The following is a 15,916-nucleotide window of genomic DNA, read 5'->3' on the forward strand; positions in this document are numbered from 1 at the left end:
GGAGGAGGATTCCCACTCTGGTTCTGCTTGACTGAAGACAGAGGCAGCTGGTTTACCTCAGTGTCTAACTAATGAGGCATGGAGGGCTGTCCTGCGACTCTACACACATACAAACACAAGTCTTGTGGCTTACCCCGCTAACCCCGCCCCCCTTGCCTTTGGTTCGTTAGCTTCTGTTCACCTCGGTGTTAATCCTCTCCTCTTTCACATCCCCCCATCCCCTCGTCCCCGCTCTCTTGCACGCTCTCTCTTTTGCTCCTCCCCTCTCTTCCCTCAAAGCCAGCAGGCTGCTATTTGATCCAGACTGCTTGTTACATGATCTCCTAGATAACAGCGCTCTCTGCTTCTCGATGGCTCTTCAGGTTGTTCTCGCTTCGCAGTGCCGAGAGCACAAAAAGATGCCAGCACCAGGACCCTGAACCTTTATGATCTGACCTTTCCTTCCCCTCTCCCCTCCTGTGATCTTAACCTGTCTACCAGTCTGTCTCCCAGACCTCCCCTCTTACCTCCTGTTGAGACCCCCTCGCCCCCATCTCCTGATTAATGCTGCCGCCCCCTTGACAATGTTACCATGCATTAATTGGCTGCAGCCTTTCCTTGCCTTGATCTCCTCCACCTTGCTTACGCGAGGCCACAACTGTCCATCCAGCTGTTTGTGTCCAGACCATCACACTGTGGACTGTACTGGCCAAGGTCTACGCAGAGTCCCGGACTCCATTCCTTTAGATGTTCGCCGTCTCCTGCTCTCCAACAACTGGATTCCCTGGATCCCCTCCGACTTCCTGGTCCTGTACAGCGATCTAGTCTACCTGGACCTGAGGAATAACTCCCTTTCCCAGCTGGAGCCAGGGACCCTGAGCACCTCCTCCAGACTGGTCTTCTTAGACCTGGGCAGCAACAACTTGACAGAAATCCCCTCAGGAACCTTTGGAGAGTCCAGGAGTCTGATCAAACTGCGTCTGGGGAACAACCCCTACTTAAGCATGGTAGGCAGGGATGCTTTCATTGGGTTGACCTCTTTGAGGGAGCTGGAGCTGGAGAGGAATGGTCTCACAGAGCTGGACGTCAGGGTCCTGGAACCACTGCCCTCCCTCCGGATGCTGCGTCTGGAGGGCAACCCCTGGCTCTGCAACTGTCACTTTGCCAAACTGTTTGAATGGCTAACAGAGAACCTCCACAAGCTCCCGACGGGTAAGACATAAGTTGCTTAAAGTACAATCTTTGTCCCATGACAGAGAACATCCAGTCATTTTAAATGAAGTCTGTCGTAGTGTTTTTTAGTTGTAGACTTAGACTTAACATACATGAAAATAACAACATAACTGTGGTTCTATTAAATACAGATAAAAAAAATAGAAAACATACAGAGACGATGCTCTCATTTGTCTGGACTGAGAGATGAAAAGTTCTGTGTTGTAGACACGAGTCTCACTCGTCACTAGTTAACTGAATGATTAATGTCCGAACACATCTGGAACGTCCAACAGCATCATCACTTTCATCATAAATCATTTCAGATGAACTTATGTCTCAGGGAAATATTCCATTTTATTTTAGGATTTGGATTATTCTTTGTGGTCTCTGCGAGCTATGTGCCACGATTAACTCACACTGTTGATCAAAAAAGAAGTGAGCTGACACACTATTGAACTCTCTAAATACTGACACATGTACTGAACCAGATTTAACAAAGTGCTCATTTGCAATTAGGTTTAAAAACAGAGTGACAGAAAAGTCTGAATGAATGCTGTGCATGTGTATAAGCTCAAGACATTCTTGGCATATTGGTGCTTTATTATCATAGTGTACATAGTGTCACATTACACCTCCTCCTAAATTAACCTTTAGGATAACAAGTGTGTCGGCTGTAATTCTGGTGCTCCATGCCAACACTATGGCCATGTCTATAAATAAGCATTTATTTTGTACAAATATTTCAAAAAAATATTTGGATATAAAAAAAAGTCAAATAACAGTGTGCAGGTTGGGACTCGTAACGTAGCAACACTACATCACTGTCTGTCTCTGTGTCATGAAGGTTTATTGAAGAAAACTTACTTTCATTTAATATCCTAAAATTGTAAAAAGTGTAGTAAAAACTGGATTTTTCTTTTATTTGAATATGAATACAAATACAAATAATTTTGCTGCGTCAATAAATACAGATACAAATACAAATACTGGCCTTTCCTCACATCCCCAGTCTTTAATCTCTCCCTCATTCACTCATTCACTCATTCACTACTCCCTATACAACACTTAGTAGTTTACTCTCTAGTGAGCAGTAAGTTGAGATTTCAGACACTCACTAATCTTTGTCACTATGCTCCGTCACTGACAGCTGTGGAATCAAATGACTGTAATTTTTGCATCTATAAATTATGACACATTGCGCTGTGGGACTTAAAGTGTGTCTTCAAATTAAAGTACATTTATTGTGAAGCACAGGAAGTAGGAAGTATCAGTGGTAACTTCACGCACATCAGCTTACTGCTATAAATGAATGGGACAGAACAGAAAACTGTATTTAATGTGCATTGTGACATTTGGCCAATACCTGATCAATAAATAAGGTCAGTATCAGGACTGATACAGATCCAGTGGATCTGATTGGAGCGTCTCAACAATCCATCCAATATAACATGAATGTGGCATAAAGTAAGGATATGACAGCCTGTGCTGTATCAATGTTGATCTACAGTTACTGATAGTAAGATTCAAGCTAGTACTCAAACATACCTTATGCTGACAGTGTAGTGTACAATACAATAATGTCCTCAAACATTGCTTATTATTACTCGATATAGTGTCTGTCAAGGTCTTAGCATGAAGCAATAATCTACCAATGTTGAATTTTGCGTCACTTTGCATTGAAGTTGACCAAAGTAACGTCATCCTTCAAAGCTTAGTTTGTCATTTAAATAACAGTGACTCGCTCCAACACTATGACAAACAGGGAAATGAGACGCGCTGTTGGTTCTTAACTGTGCCACAGTGGCTCTTGAGTTTTAAATAATAATGAGTACATACTGTGAACACAGTCTCCTCCGATCCTGTTTGGATCGGTCAGGTCAAAGGTGAACGAGCAACATGTCTTATTCAGCAATACAGCACATCTGATGCCATGACACCACGACACTGACACAGCAAGCATGTCTGGACTCCTTCCTCACAGCAAACAGACACACTGTCCACATTTACACCACACACACACACACACACACACACACACACACACACACACACATATTTAGTTCAAATAAATGGCTGTTGAACTCGAGTAAAAGAAGTTGTCAGTTTCTAGAGACACTTACAGTATAATTATATCTGTGGTTCCTGCTACTTTCAGAATGTGAGTGTGTATGTTCACTTATGGACATTGTTGTATGTGTCTGATTCTTTTATGTTGTGTGTTGTCAACATGTGTATGAGTGCACCAATCTTTTTCACCTGAGTACATAGATTTGCACAAATGCTTTAACCATGTATTTCCGCATGTGTACACTTGACCATGTGTTTGTGTACACACATTTTTGTGCATATATGTGTGTGTGTGTGTGTGCTCTTGTTCATGTGCACCTGGTGCATATGAATGCATATACATGTGTTAATGTGTTTGTGTGTGTGTTCCTGCCTGTGTCTTTGTGCACATACTATAATGAATATATTTCAGTGGTTGAGTTCATGTGCTGATGCCTGCGTGTTTATATTTTTGATTTACTATATTTGTGTTGTGTGTGCATGTGCATGTGTGTGTGTGTGTGTGTGTGTGTGTGTGTGTGTGTGTGTGTGTGTGTGTGTGTGTGTGTGCATGTGTGTGTGAGTGTCTGTCTGTCTGTCTCCTGCATGCCTGTGTGAGCATGAGTCTGGCTGCCTGTTGTAGCACCACGTGACTGGAATATCACCAAGCGATGAGGTCACTGAGTCCCTTTTCATGTGGAAAACCCCTTCTGGTCTTACACACACACACACACACACACACACACACACACACACACACACACACACACACACACACACACACACACACATAGACACACACTTGACAATGATATCTAGTGACTCTTGGGTACAGCAGCACTACAGCAGAAGCAGGATAAAATGGATGTGCTTCTCTCTACACAGTGGACAAAATGTTTTCTAGGTGTTACAGTGCATTAGTACAGAAAACACACTACTTTGATAAAACAGTGTTCACAAAGCATAGCTTACAGAAACTATAAGGAATACAGATCTAAAATAAAATAATGTTTTGGTGAAGAGTCAATCACTATTTTTGATGTTTAGCCTTTGGGTTAAAATAGTTATGTAATAATAATATCTCCTGTGCTTCCTAATAAGAGGATATATTCTGGCCTGCAGCATAAATGTTGGTGCATTCGGGGGTTACAGCGTAGCAATGCAGCTCACACAGGCAGTCTTCATAGATACGCTGTAGATTCACTATAAGTTCTGCCGGTGGTAACAGGCAACTCCGCTACACAGATACCACCATAGCTGGATTAGCAACCAGGCAAACACGTAATTGCTCCAGCGCCCCTCAAGTCCAGGAGCTCTCAGAGCTCCATGATAACTGTATGTCAACTGGTTTGTGCAAATGTACTGTGTTGAAGTGAATATAAGACGACCCCCCCCCCCCCCCCCCCCCCCCACCTCCCTTTTTCAAGACTCATTTTTGGAAAAAGATTTACAACTTGATTAAATTACTGTATTTGCTTTTTACTCACAAAACTTTTATTACCCTTGCAGTAATGTAACGTGTGTAGTTAGCTGTCGTCAACTAGAGTACTTCACCTGGTTCACTGTCGTGGAGCACACACACATACACACACACACACACACACACACACACACAGTGCTCAGCTCCATCCAGTGAAACAGAAGAGAGAAACTCAGCGCGACCATGAATGACAGCAAAACGCAGTAGTGACTATGTTTATTTATGTTATCTACCTAATTTATGTATAACATTTGTTTCATTTCAGCACAGTGTGAGAGTCTACTGCGTTTTGCTGTTAGTTATGGTCGTGTTGAGTTTTTCTCCTCTGTTTCACTACAGGTGGAGCTGCTCCTCCACATGGACGCAGCGGAGCAGAGGAGAGACAGTGTCTCTCTGTCTCTCAGGGCCCTGCCACTGTAGACTAGCTGTGAGGGATTCTGGCTTGCTTCAGTCAGTTGTTTTACAGATTTTTACAAATTTTGTTATATTGGGAACAATACGCTAATTGAAATTTTGTCAGGGATTATGCACCAGTGAAGCACAATATCAAGTAACACAAGTTCTTAAACCATCATTAATAGATTATTTTGGCCACATGGGGCAGTGAAAACACACTATAATTAAAGCTGCAAGCAGCGATGAACACACTCAGCGCATGTCGGAGGGAGCTGCAGCTGTGGTATCACTACTTGAGGTCGGTCGACACAGCTCTGAATTGTCAGGATTATCGGACACTGTGTGAATGGAAAAAATATTATTTCCTGTGTACAGCACGTGGCACTGGAGATGTCACATAGGAAATTGTGTATACAATTGATGAACAATGTTTCAGATGTGTGCCAAATTTGATGCAGATTGCTCAAAATTTGTAGGAGGAGTAGCGAAAAAACAGATTTTCACAAAATTCAAAATGGCAGAAAATCTATCCAGACGCAAGAGGGAGTGGCTTATATGGATAGATTTGTCTGGACTCACAGAATCCAGGAAAAAAATTGTTTGTGAGACTTATGCTTCAAAAGTTATAGACCAAAACTTAAAGTTCATTGTTATAGTGCCACCATCTTGCCGTAACTGTAGCTGTTACAGTTTCTGAGACCCAAATACAAGAGAAAGAAGAATAATTAAAGCTGAAGCAGCGATGAACGGGCCCTCATACCTTGTGTGCATCGTAGGGACTGGTAGCTGCGGATTATCAGACACTGTGAATGAGTAAAATATTGTTTTCTGTGTGCAGTATGTGGATCCTGAAGATGACATATTGGATTGTGTATACATTTGATGAACTATGTGTCATTTAGTCTGCATTTCCTGTTGCATGTAGACAATACTATATAAGTGAAATATTAATGCAGCAATACATTTACCAGAGGGTAACTGACATTCTCATGAATATTGGATATATTGGACATATTGGATTGCATGTAGGAGATAATATAATTTCCTGTGTCCACTATGCAGCGCTGGAGAACACTCACTCATTTATAAGTCATGTTGCTGTATATCATGTGTTGAACATATGTAAATTTCATATAAATTGGATGATTTACATGTGCCACCTACTAGCAACTTCCTGTTGCTAGTAGGTGGCACTATGTCTATGAGTCAGTATTGACATGTAAATGTGTTCAGGCCGGGACTCTTATCAAGCATGAGAGATTTGGGGCAGACTGGACAATGTACATTCAAGTTACAACAACTTCCTGTTTCTTGGCAAAACATGCAGAGTAACTTGCACGGCACCTCGAGGGCATTCCATGAAAACTCAAAAAGCTTCACAATTTAGCATCGCAAAGGTCTTTAGATGTCACCAACCAAATTTGAAGTTGCTCTGGTTATTTTCTTGGAGTATTTATTAAAGCACAACACCTGTAAATGGCAAACACTGCGCAACAATTGCACAGTAAATTCAAAATGGCTGACTTCCTGTTGGACTTAAGTATGGCTCCAATAGGATTTTTGTAGATGTTACATCTTCCACAACTACATCAAATTTAAAGATGGGGGGCTTTGACTTTGAAAATTGTGCCAACTTGTCACACTCAAGCCACAGACCTATATCACAAACCAATTTTCATCACGTTACAATACAACAGGGCCTTTGCACCACTCTGTGCTTGGTTCCTAATCACAACACTCAAATATTATCATCTTATAGCCTTATAACCTTATATCTTGATATGACTGTATGTATCAATGATTAACTAGTTTGTTTGGAGAGTGGGACCTTTGAGCAGTTGAAAATTTAAATATCACAAGACCCAATCAACGTAGTTCCATTCACATCACTGCTAACTATAGTGAGATGTATTTCTCTTTTGTTAAAGATTAAAGCCTTTGAATGCTTTCAGCTTTGAGATCCACAGCATCTTTCTTTCCCTCCTATCTACTGTGTGTATCTGTTGATCTGGATGGTGGCTGCTGCATACAGTTGCCCTTCCAGAGATAAATGAAGTTGTATTGAATTGAATATAGAAGGGCAGCAGGCCATGGCAGAAATAGACCTGTGAAATGAGTCTGAGTTCCTGAGGTGAGGACGGCCCCTTCATCATTTTAAAGACATGCTTATTGTGGATCAGTGGCAACTTTATTCACTGATGTGTTTGCACTGCCTTACAGCTGTTTTGAAATTACCCCTGTGAATTTAAGGAGTCTGTAATTTAGAGTTTGGCACGATCCAGATAGAGAACATTTGATTGTTTGTGTGTAGGTGTATTACACAACTGTGTAGGAGAAGAGCAATTACAGCTTAAGTTAAATTGTATAGGCTGTTTTTCTCTGCCACTGTTGTGTTCAAATGCAAGAGCACTAAAAGCAAATCTAAAAAATCAGTGCACCACAGAAGACTTAGATGACAACCCAGACACATCATGTGATAGTCAGTAATGAGCAGGCAGAATATGACATATAGTGGATGGGATCAATAATCTACAGTATCTTCTGATGTAAATGATAAATGATAATGCATAATATAGAGTAGTAAAGAGTCTAATATTTTTTTTTAAAATGACGGATGACTCAAGACTTCGCTGTCTTGAGTGAAGACTTTTGGCTTTTTCAACTATATGAGGATTTTACACAATTCTGATTATGCATTTGCTGTTTTATCAAACTGAAACTAAATTTGAATGTGTCAGCTATTCTCAAAACAAATGGGGAAAAAATATATTAGGGGAACTAACATTCATCTAAGCTTCAGGGCAGAGCAGAGTCAGATCCAGTTTGAACCCTTTGTTTGTAGCACTGCACTGTTACAATGACTGGGCTTGAACTGTTTACACTGAATGTATGAGTGAATGTTTATCTCAAGTTAACTTATTGGTGTGAAAAAGGACAATTTTGTTTTCACACAAAAACCCGTTTTATCACAAGAGACTGACAATCTGACAGTCTATTTTTAAAACAAAAGTGGTCACTTTTTTCATTAATTCAGATCACAACTCATAAAGGTATGCCCCGGTAAAACACAGCGTCATCTGGCAAAAAAGTTGAATCTACCTCAAGTTTTGAAGCAAAACAATACAAAATCATCTAGCAATGCATCGTGTCCACCAATCAAATATGCAAGCAAATATTCCTGCTAGTATACGTGTAACGTGACTGAAGTGATTCTTACATTTACCTCAACCTTGTTAAAATGGAGAATTAAATGATTTTTTTTCCAAAAAAGTAGATTTTTCAATTTAATTTTCATATAAATTGCTGTGCAGTCTTTTGCATTGGGTAAACCTTCAAACTGAGGGATGTATTACTCCAACAGGAGTTCCTGGATTGTATTATCTCACCCTGTAGCAACACACCCCCACTAATTCAATGCTCTCTTTAGTCTGAACACCCACTTATAAATGACCTCTGAGGCAGGCTGATACAGGTGTGACTTGCCAGAAATGCCAGTGTCTCAGTTGTCTGTCTGCTCGTTTACTTCTTGTGTTCTCTCTTGCCAGGTATGGAGGGGATAGAGTGCTCCCTGCCTCTGGATGGGCGTCGTGTTCCCCTGAGTTTACTCTCTGAAGAAAGTTTCCGGGAGTGCCGGGGTATCCTCAGCCTCACTGACTACCTCATTGTCATCTTCTCCGGCATCTCTGTCTCTGTGGCGGCCATAATGGCCAGCTTCTTCCTTGCTTCCACAGTCCACTGCTTCCAGCGCCTCAGCAAGGGCAGCAAAGGAGATGAGGAGGAAGGAAATGACTGATGGGGGGAGGAAAAGGGGAAATGGATTGTAACAAATGCAAGTGTTTCATACAAAACTCTTGCTCAGAAGTCCTCTTGGTATCCCAGATAAAGCTCGACAAAACATCAGAGCAAAGGGAGGTGTTGGATAGAGTGAGAAGTAAAGGAAAATGCCACACCAAGAAAGCTCTTACCATGTCAAACCCAAGATCACACTTGAGCTATCCTGGGAATCACACACTGGTTTGGGAGATGTCAGATATTCTTGAATCATTGTGAACAGGTATTGCATTTACTGAATGTAGCAATTTCTACTTCTGTGTACAGAACCAAATGTAGAGACACTGATGATGTCAGTGATGGCTTTTGTTAGAAACAGAAGCGCTGTAGCGTTGTGCAGCGATTAAGGCATTCTTGTAAAATATATGCATGTAAGACAAGACTGGTAAATCTATTCTATATGAAGATGGAGGGACAATCATGTGTGGTAGTGCTGGGACTTAAGAAATCAAAGCCCATGCAAGCACTGCAAGGGAAATACAAATAATGTCTCCACCAGGTGAAAGAAGTCACAGTAGGAGCTGATCAGTAACAGCACGGTTCTTTATTGTTGGTCCTGTACTGTAGAGGTCTTCACATGTCTGAAAATATACACCCACCCCAAAAAAGACCTGTGACTTATGCCAGGATCAGACTACAGAATATTTTGTCTTTGGAGACCAGGCGATCATAGTTTCATACTTACTCATATTTAAATCTTAGCTTCTCATCTTTCTCTTGACAGAATCAACAACATCTCTCCTCTTTTTTTCTTGTCTATGTTAACACTTCTGTGTGGAAGAGTGCTCTGTGCTCCAGTAGGCCAGCATCAAAGGTCACATCATAGTAGTTGTCAAACTAGGGAAGTAAAGGAAAAACACATATGGCATGCAAGGCTTTTTATTGATTGCATGCCTTGTCTTTCAAGACATGCAATCAAGCAATTAGCTCATATCCTGTATAGTCTGATCCCGCCATTACTCACAATTAAGATGGATTTATACCTTGTAACAAAACACAGACTTGCACCCAAATGCAGTTTCATGCAGTTGATCAGCAACAGAAACAACATGCCACAGCACAGAAGAAAACATTAAGTCAAAGTTTAAACAAGTCAAAGCAGCTGAGCTTTGTGTGAAAGTAACTGTAAAAAAAATTGTCAAGTAATTGTAGAAAATGGTTGATGCTTTGACCTACAGTTACAGATGTAAGGGTAATTTTAAGTCTGAGTAATGAGAGTGCAGTTGGCTACAAACACCTGGTTTCGGTCAGGTTCTTCAGTTTTCTGAGGTTCAGAATTGCCCAAGACCTCTATTAAGAGGGTCCACTGGAACAGCTGGTGGCTATGTGCCTTGCCTTTTGGTTGTTGAAAGAGCAGTTGTCGGGATTTGAAAATAAGCTTCCTGAAATGTTCATATTCTCTCAATTTACAGCATAGCTTTTATTTTACATATGATTTTATTTTGTTCTAGTACGGCAACAAATGCTTATTTTGAACCTCAAATTATACAGTATTTAAAACTGAACGTGGGAACTTTTGGCAGACTGAAATGGTGTCAAGAGAAATCCTTAAAGGTATCAGCAGTAAACTGTTGTCTTGTAGACATTAATAGTGACAATTCCTTCTGTCATTGCAGATTTTTGATTAGACCAGATGCCTGCTTTAATGCCCTGAAGATATAATATTTCCAGTATAGCTAATTTGTAGCAGAGAATTTGGACGTTCCTTCCTCACAGAGCCTTACCCACAGAGCCTACATGCACCTGTTTGCATTAAATGCCAGCTAATGAAGGCAAGCCTACTATAGTCTACATCAGGTTCAAGTAATCTATATTGTCATTCAAGACCATACAAGAGCGCACAGCAGAATGAAATTGTGTCACTTAATGCGCAACAAAGAAAATAGATAAAGTATAACATGAAACATATAAAGTATGTACATTATATGGTGTTAACTACTGTCCATTTGACATACTGATTGAACTCTGCCTAAATCTATCTTATCATACACAAAAAATCGAGCTATATGTCAATTAGACCTTCTTAGACGAATACCAACAACTTCATGCCCCTCATATCGGGTTTCCTGAAGGTTCTCTGGGTGCTGGAGGGTTGTGGATATATTTCTAAATTATGTTACTATATCCAACAAATTAGATTATTATTTTGGAACCTGGTTGCAGGGATTTGCTCCCATTCAGTGTAAAGGGCATCAATGAACTCCAACACCGATGTCGGGTGATCAGGCCTGGCTGGCAGTCAGCACTCCAATTAGTCCCAAAGGTGTTGGATGGGGTCAAGTTTAGGGTTCTGTGCCGGCCAGTCAAGCTCTTCCACATCAAACTGGGAAAAGCATTTCCTTGTGGAGCTGGCTTTGTGCACAGTGGCATCGTCATGTTGAAACATGTAATATTAATTTTCTCTTTCCAAATCAGTAAATTCGTTGTGTTTTCCCCTTGGTTGAGGTTATTTTCACACAGAAAAAAATGAAGTGAACCAAAATGCATCACTATGAGTATGGTGACATTATCACCTCAGTTTGGTCAGATTTGTCTGGGGTCGGAGCAATATGTAAACACAGTAAAAAGGGCCTGTCTACCCAAATATCAAGAAGGCAATGTACTTTGTTGCTCCAGATTGGACCTTGATATCTTCAGCTAGCGTCTACCTACTGACTTTGATTTCACTCATCTGCATCCCAGTGTTCAAAGCACACCTGGCAATGTTTAGCTCAAACCTGCAGAGTACGCCTTGTAGTACTGTAGGGTCGGATCAAGCTTGACTCACGTTCCAACCACAAATGAATGAGAATTCAATTGTAATTGGACTGAGACCACTTCCTCTACAGGGTCTTGGTTCGCTTGTTTTGGTCTGTACCTGAGAACGACTGCTGTGTTCAGATCTGGCAAAACCAATTGTACCAAGTGAGAATAGTCTGATTCCACTGGACTACACAATAAAGGTTTGAAAACACCCTAAAATATCATTGGTTGTTGTAGCACTACGATTTCCATTCCTTCAATCTAAGGGGCAATGCCTACACCAGGATAAATAGGCCGAGACCAAAAGAACGCTACATTATGTGGACAGGGGTGTGAAAGTACCTTAGTTCATATTGTGTATTTTCCTTTGTTTTAGCCACATAGATTTAAAATGTATAGAATTGAAAATTGTATTGCTTTGTTTGCTGTCAAATCATATTTGACGAAACTTTTAGCACAGCATGCTGGTCATTCCATGCAGGGGGACATTTAATTAGCATAATTATTATAATCTATCTACTAAAGGAAGGACTCTATCTTTATGTCTGTCTGTGTGTATGTATGTATGTCCTTTGAATATCTCTTGAACTGTTCATCTGATTGACTCCACACTTGGAGGGTGTATGGCTGTGGACCCAAGGGAGTGCAGTGTCGAATTTGGTGCAATTCGGACACGAGATACGTTTAATATTAATAAACTTTGAATAAACCAGCATTCAGTTAGCCACTCCGCTCTGTGCAGGGGCAGGGTAGAGCTTCACTATTAGAGTACTTATTATTTATAACATCTGTGTATAATAGTATGTTAGTGTCTTTCATGTTGTCATTTACACCTCACATCAACTGTATTCATTTTTCAATGTGTTGAAGAAGTGGCCGGAGGGCACTGCACTAGTATTGTCAATGTAAAGAAATGCCACAGACAGACAGCATAACATACATTGGTCGTAGCAAAGCAGCTGCCACCAAAAGCAGAAGCAAGAAGTGCCTTAAGATGACTAATAGCCACTAAATGGTGACTTCAAAATGTCTCCTAGGATTTCAGTACTGAAATTCCACTCCACATCATCTTAAATAAAAGTCAGTATTTTTTTTCCACTAGAATGTGCGCTCTCAGTCAGGGCTATAGCTATCATTGAGGATGACTGAGGTCATCTCCTCTGCATTTTTCAGGGAATTTGGGGTTTTAATAACTGGCTGCTGAGACAGCATTCAGAACTTCATGTTGGGAAATCAAAGGTAAATCTTTATTTCATACAGGTCCATAATTTCATAATAATCTCCTAGAAGGTTTCGTGGAATGAACTATGTAATGTTCAAAATTATATATTAACATATTAAGTTTTCTCAATTTCCTAGAAGTCACTACTTTGTAACTGTTAATTTTTAGGACATTTTCTGAAAGGGTTATGAGACTTGGTAGTGTAAGGGAAATGTGCTTATCTCAGTATAAAGGATATAATGAATCAGCACTTAACAAAAGCAACACTTTTTTCTATTTTTTCTTATAATTTGTACCAAATTGCACCACCTTCTCTGGTGCTAAAAAAGGAACTGTAAAAAAAAAGGAACTGTAAGATACCTGCTAATTATTCAGAAAACTTCCAGGAAATTAGTATAAAATTAAAGGAACTGTAAAATAAAGAATCATGGGAATATCCTTGAGAGAATTTAAAAAATTTTAGGGGGGTTGGGGGGACTGACTTTGATTCAGTATATATCAGTATCTGGCTCTAGTTTCAATAACTCACAACACACAGGACTCCAGAATGCAAACTTCTGTGTCATCCACCCCAACCACCTCTCTATGACTCTGTTGTGTTATATATGTGTTATATAAATGTAGTGCCTGATTCATTAGTGAACATCTATCCATCTATCTATCTGTCTGTCTGTCCGTCCGTCCGTCCGTCCGTCCGTCCGTCCGTCTGTCTACCTATCTATCTATCTATTCATCTTGCACACATATGTAAATTTTCCATTTGTCTGATGAAGACAATACATGGGACTATTGACATACTGTAGATGTTAACTAGTCAATCCACTCCTAAAGGCCATTTTCATTACATATGTAGCAAACAGTTATTTTTCAAAGCTCCCTCAGCTTGTGAAGCCTAGCCTGTTATATCTGTTTAACAGTTCGCAGATGATCGATTAAAGATCTGGTATCATGGCCTTTGTTGACTAATTTTTATGAATACTGAGTCTATTTTTAAACATATCTGTGACATTTTAGTCATTAAAAGTTGTTTAGATTTCTCTAAATCCACCTCTCCTTACAGCCCAGATTCCCCTCTGTCTTCCAGCAGGCTGATTTAGAAGCTATTCACATAAAATCTGCATTATTAATGAGCACCTACTCCTATTAGCTGAAAGTGTGGCCCCCACCTTCACCCCCAGCCAATCAGCATGCAACCTAATGCAAGTTCAACATAAAATAATGGCTACTGCTAGAGACGTAAAACAGTATATAGCAGTATTTGAACCGAAGTCTGATCCTGAATGAAGGGGAAGAACCTGATGTTGCACATTTGAGATTTTAATAGGATGTTTCAGAACTGTAAGATCATGTCTAAGTTTCCTAACAAAGTAGCCTGAGGTCGCTCATTTAGCTTTAGCACACTTCCAGTGCTGTTGGGTGTGACATAATGATGAGTTCAACCTCAATGTTGCTAGCTCTTGAGTCGCACATTTCAAAATTTCAAATAACTTAAAAAGGCTGAGGGCATAGAAATGAGTAATTTTACAGTACAGGAGGCCCTACCATCACCCTAATTCATCCAAAGTACATTTTTCTTGTATTCCACTATGCCAGCACTTTAAGGAATACATCATCAAACCCATTTCCCAGTTTCAGTCTGGATTTTGCTGACTAAGTCCTTCGCAAGAAGTGTACTTTGTTGCTACACTAATTCACGTCAAGGCAAGCTGTTCCTCTGGCTACCCTGTATTTACTTACCGGTGTGACTGTGTAACTGGCTAACGTTTTACGGCAAGCCTACCAGTTTACAGTTAGCCTTGGTTTGTTAGCTTAGCTAACGTGTCACAGTGAGCAGACTCTTATGGTACGCAGTTAGCTCAGGTTAAACCCCACAGGCTAGCACTATTGACCGTCACATGTTGTGGTGCAACTAGAGCGGCAGAATATTTATAAGTTTCCCTTCCTTACCAGTTAGCGTGTCTATGACTCCACCCCCACCAAAGGGTCGGGAACAAAGATTGCAGAGGGCAATGCCAGCTCTGACCTCCTCAACATGGATGATATGGAGGGAAAGAAGGATTACTCTACGTTTCTGTTACAACAGTAAGTTTTGCTTCATAAAGGGTACAGGCCACAGTCTCCCAGTTTCCAGGCCCCTGGTCCCTTACTGTCAATTGTATTAGACACCCTCTCTCATCACCCATTTGAGCCTATAGAGGTGGTAGGGATGAGGTTTCTCTCCATTACAGTAAAACTGGATTGCTCTTAGCTTTAACCACAGCTAAGTGTGTGAGTGACTTACAGGCATTGTCTGTTATCTGCCCCTCCTGCTTGCAGTTTCAGTGCAGGACATTTGTGCTGCAGCAAGCCTGGCTGCGCTTTACAGGCTGGATGTCTCAGGGTCATATCTGGCACATGCAGTGTTGGAGGCCAGCGCACCAGGGTCTGTGTGACAATCTACCCTGCTCAAGGTGGATTATGGCTTTGGGAGCGTTTATCCAATTCAGGGGGGCTGGAAAGTTTTTATTGTGAATTTACCCTGTTTGTCACTTAATTCTTCACTCTAAATAGTCTTCCCTCCTGAAGGGTATAACATATCTTCTGTGATATAAACTCATCAAAGGAACGATGGTTTAAGAGCAGTGGTAGTGGTATGAGTGGTATAAGTATGTGGGCTCTGTGCTGGTCTATACTGGGGATTATGAATGGTGGGATCTATTTATAATGTCAAATTGTCAACTTTGAAAGGGCTTTACATGTCATAATTGCTGGATGAAAGAGGATTATATCAGGACATTTCAGTGTGTAAACAGGTGTGGTTGACAGAGGATAACAGAAAATATGTAATAAAGATGTTTTGCTTTGAAATGTGAATGCTGGAAGTTAATTTTGTTCTGTCTTATAAAACAACAACAAACACAAAAACATCTCACTTACCTTTAGCTTTATCTTTTTATGAAGATAATTTGGTTTTATTTGTTCAGGTTCTGATTAAATTGATTGAAAGATTTTTTATTTTGTATTGA

General features: G+C 40.5%; 1 protein-coding gene across 1 annotated transcript; it reads left to right on the forward strand.

Annotated features, from left to right (window-relative positions):
* The first annotated feature begins 305 nt into the window (after positions 1-305).
* lrrc38a (leucine rich repeat containing 38a) lies at positions 306-9,532 on the forward strand. The gene is made up of 2 exons (XM_067593645.1): positions 306-1,191; positions 8,662-9,532. The coding sequence occupies exons 1-2, from the start codon at positions 564-566 to the stop codon at positions 8,907-8,909; spliced, it is 876 nt and encodes a 291-aa protein (XP_067449746.1). The 5' UTR covers positions 306-563; the 3' UTR covers positions 8,910-9,532.
* Positions 9,533-15,916: the final 6,384 nt, after the last annotated feature.

This window comes from Thunnus thynnus, chromosome 6 (genome assembly GCF_963924715.1).
Source record: "Thunnus thynnus chromosome 6, fThuThy2.1, whole genome shotgun sequence".
NCBI classification, from domain to species: Eukaryota; Metazoa; Chordata; class Actinopteri; order Scombriformes; family Scombridae; genus Thunnus; species Thunnus thynnus.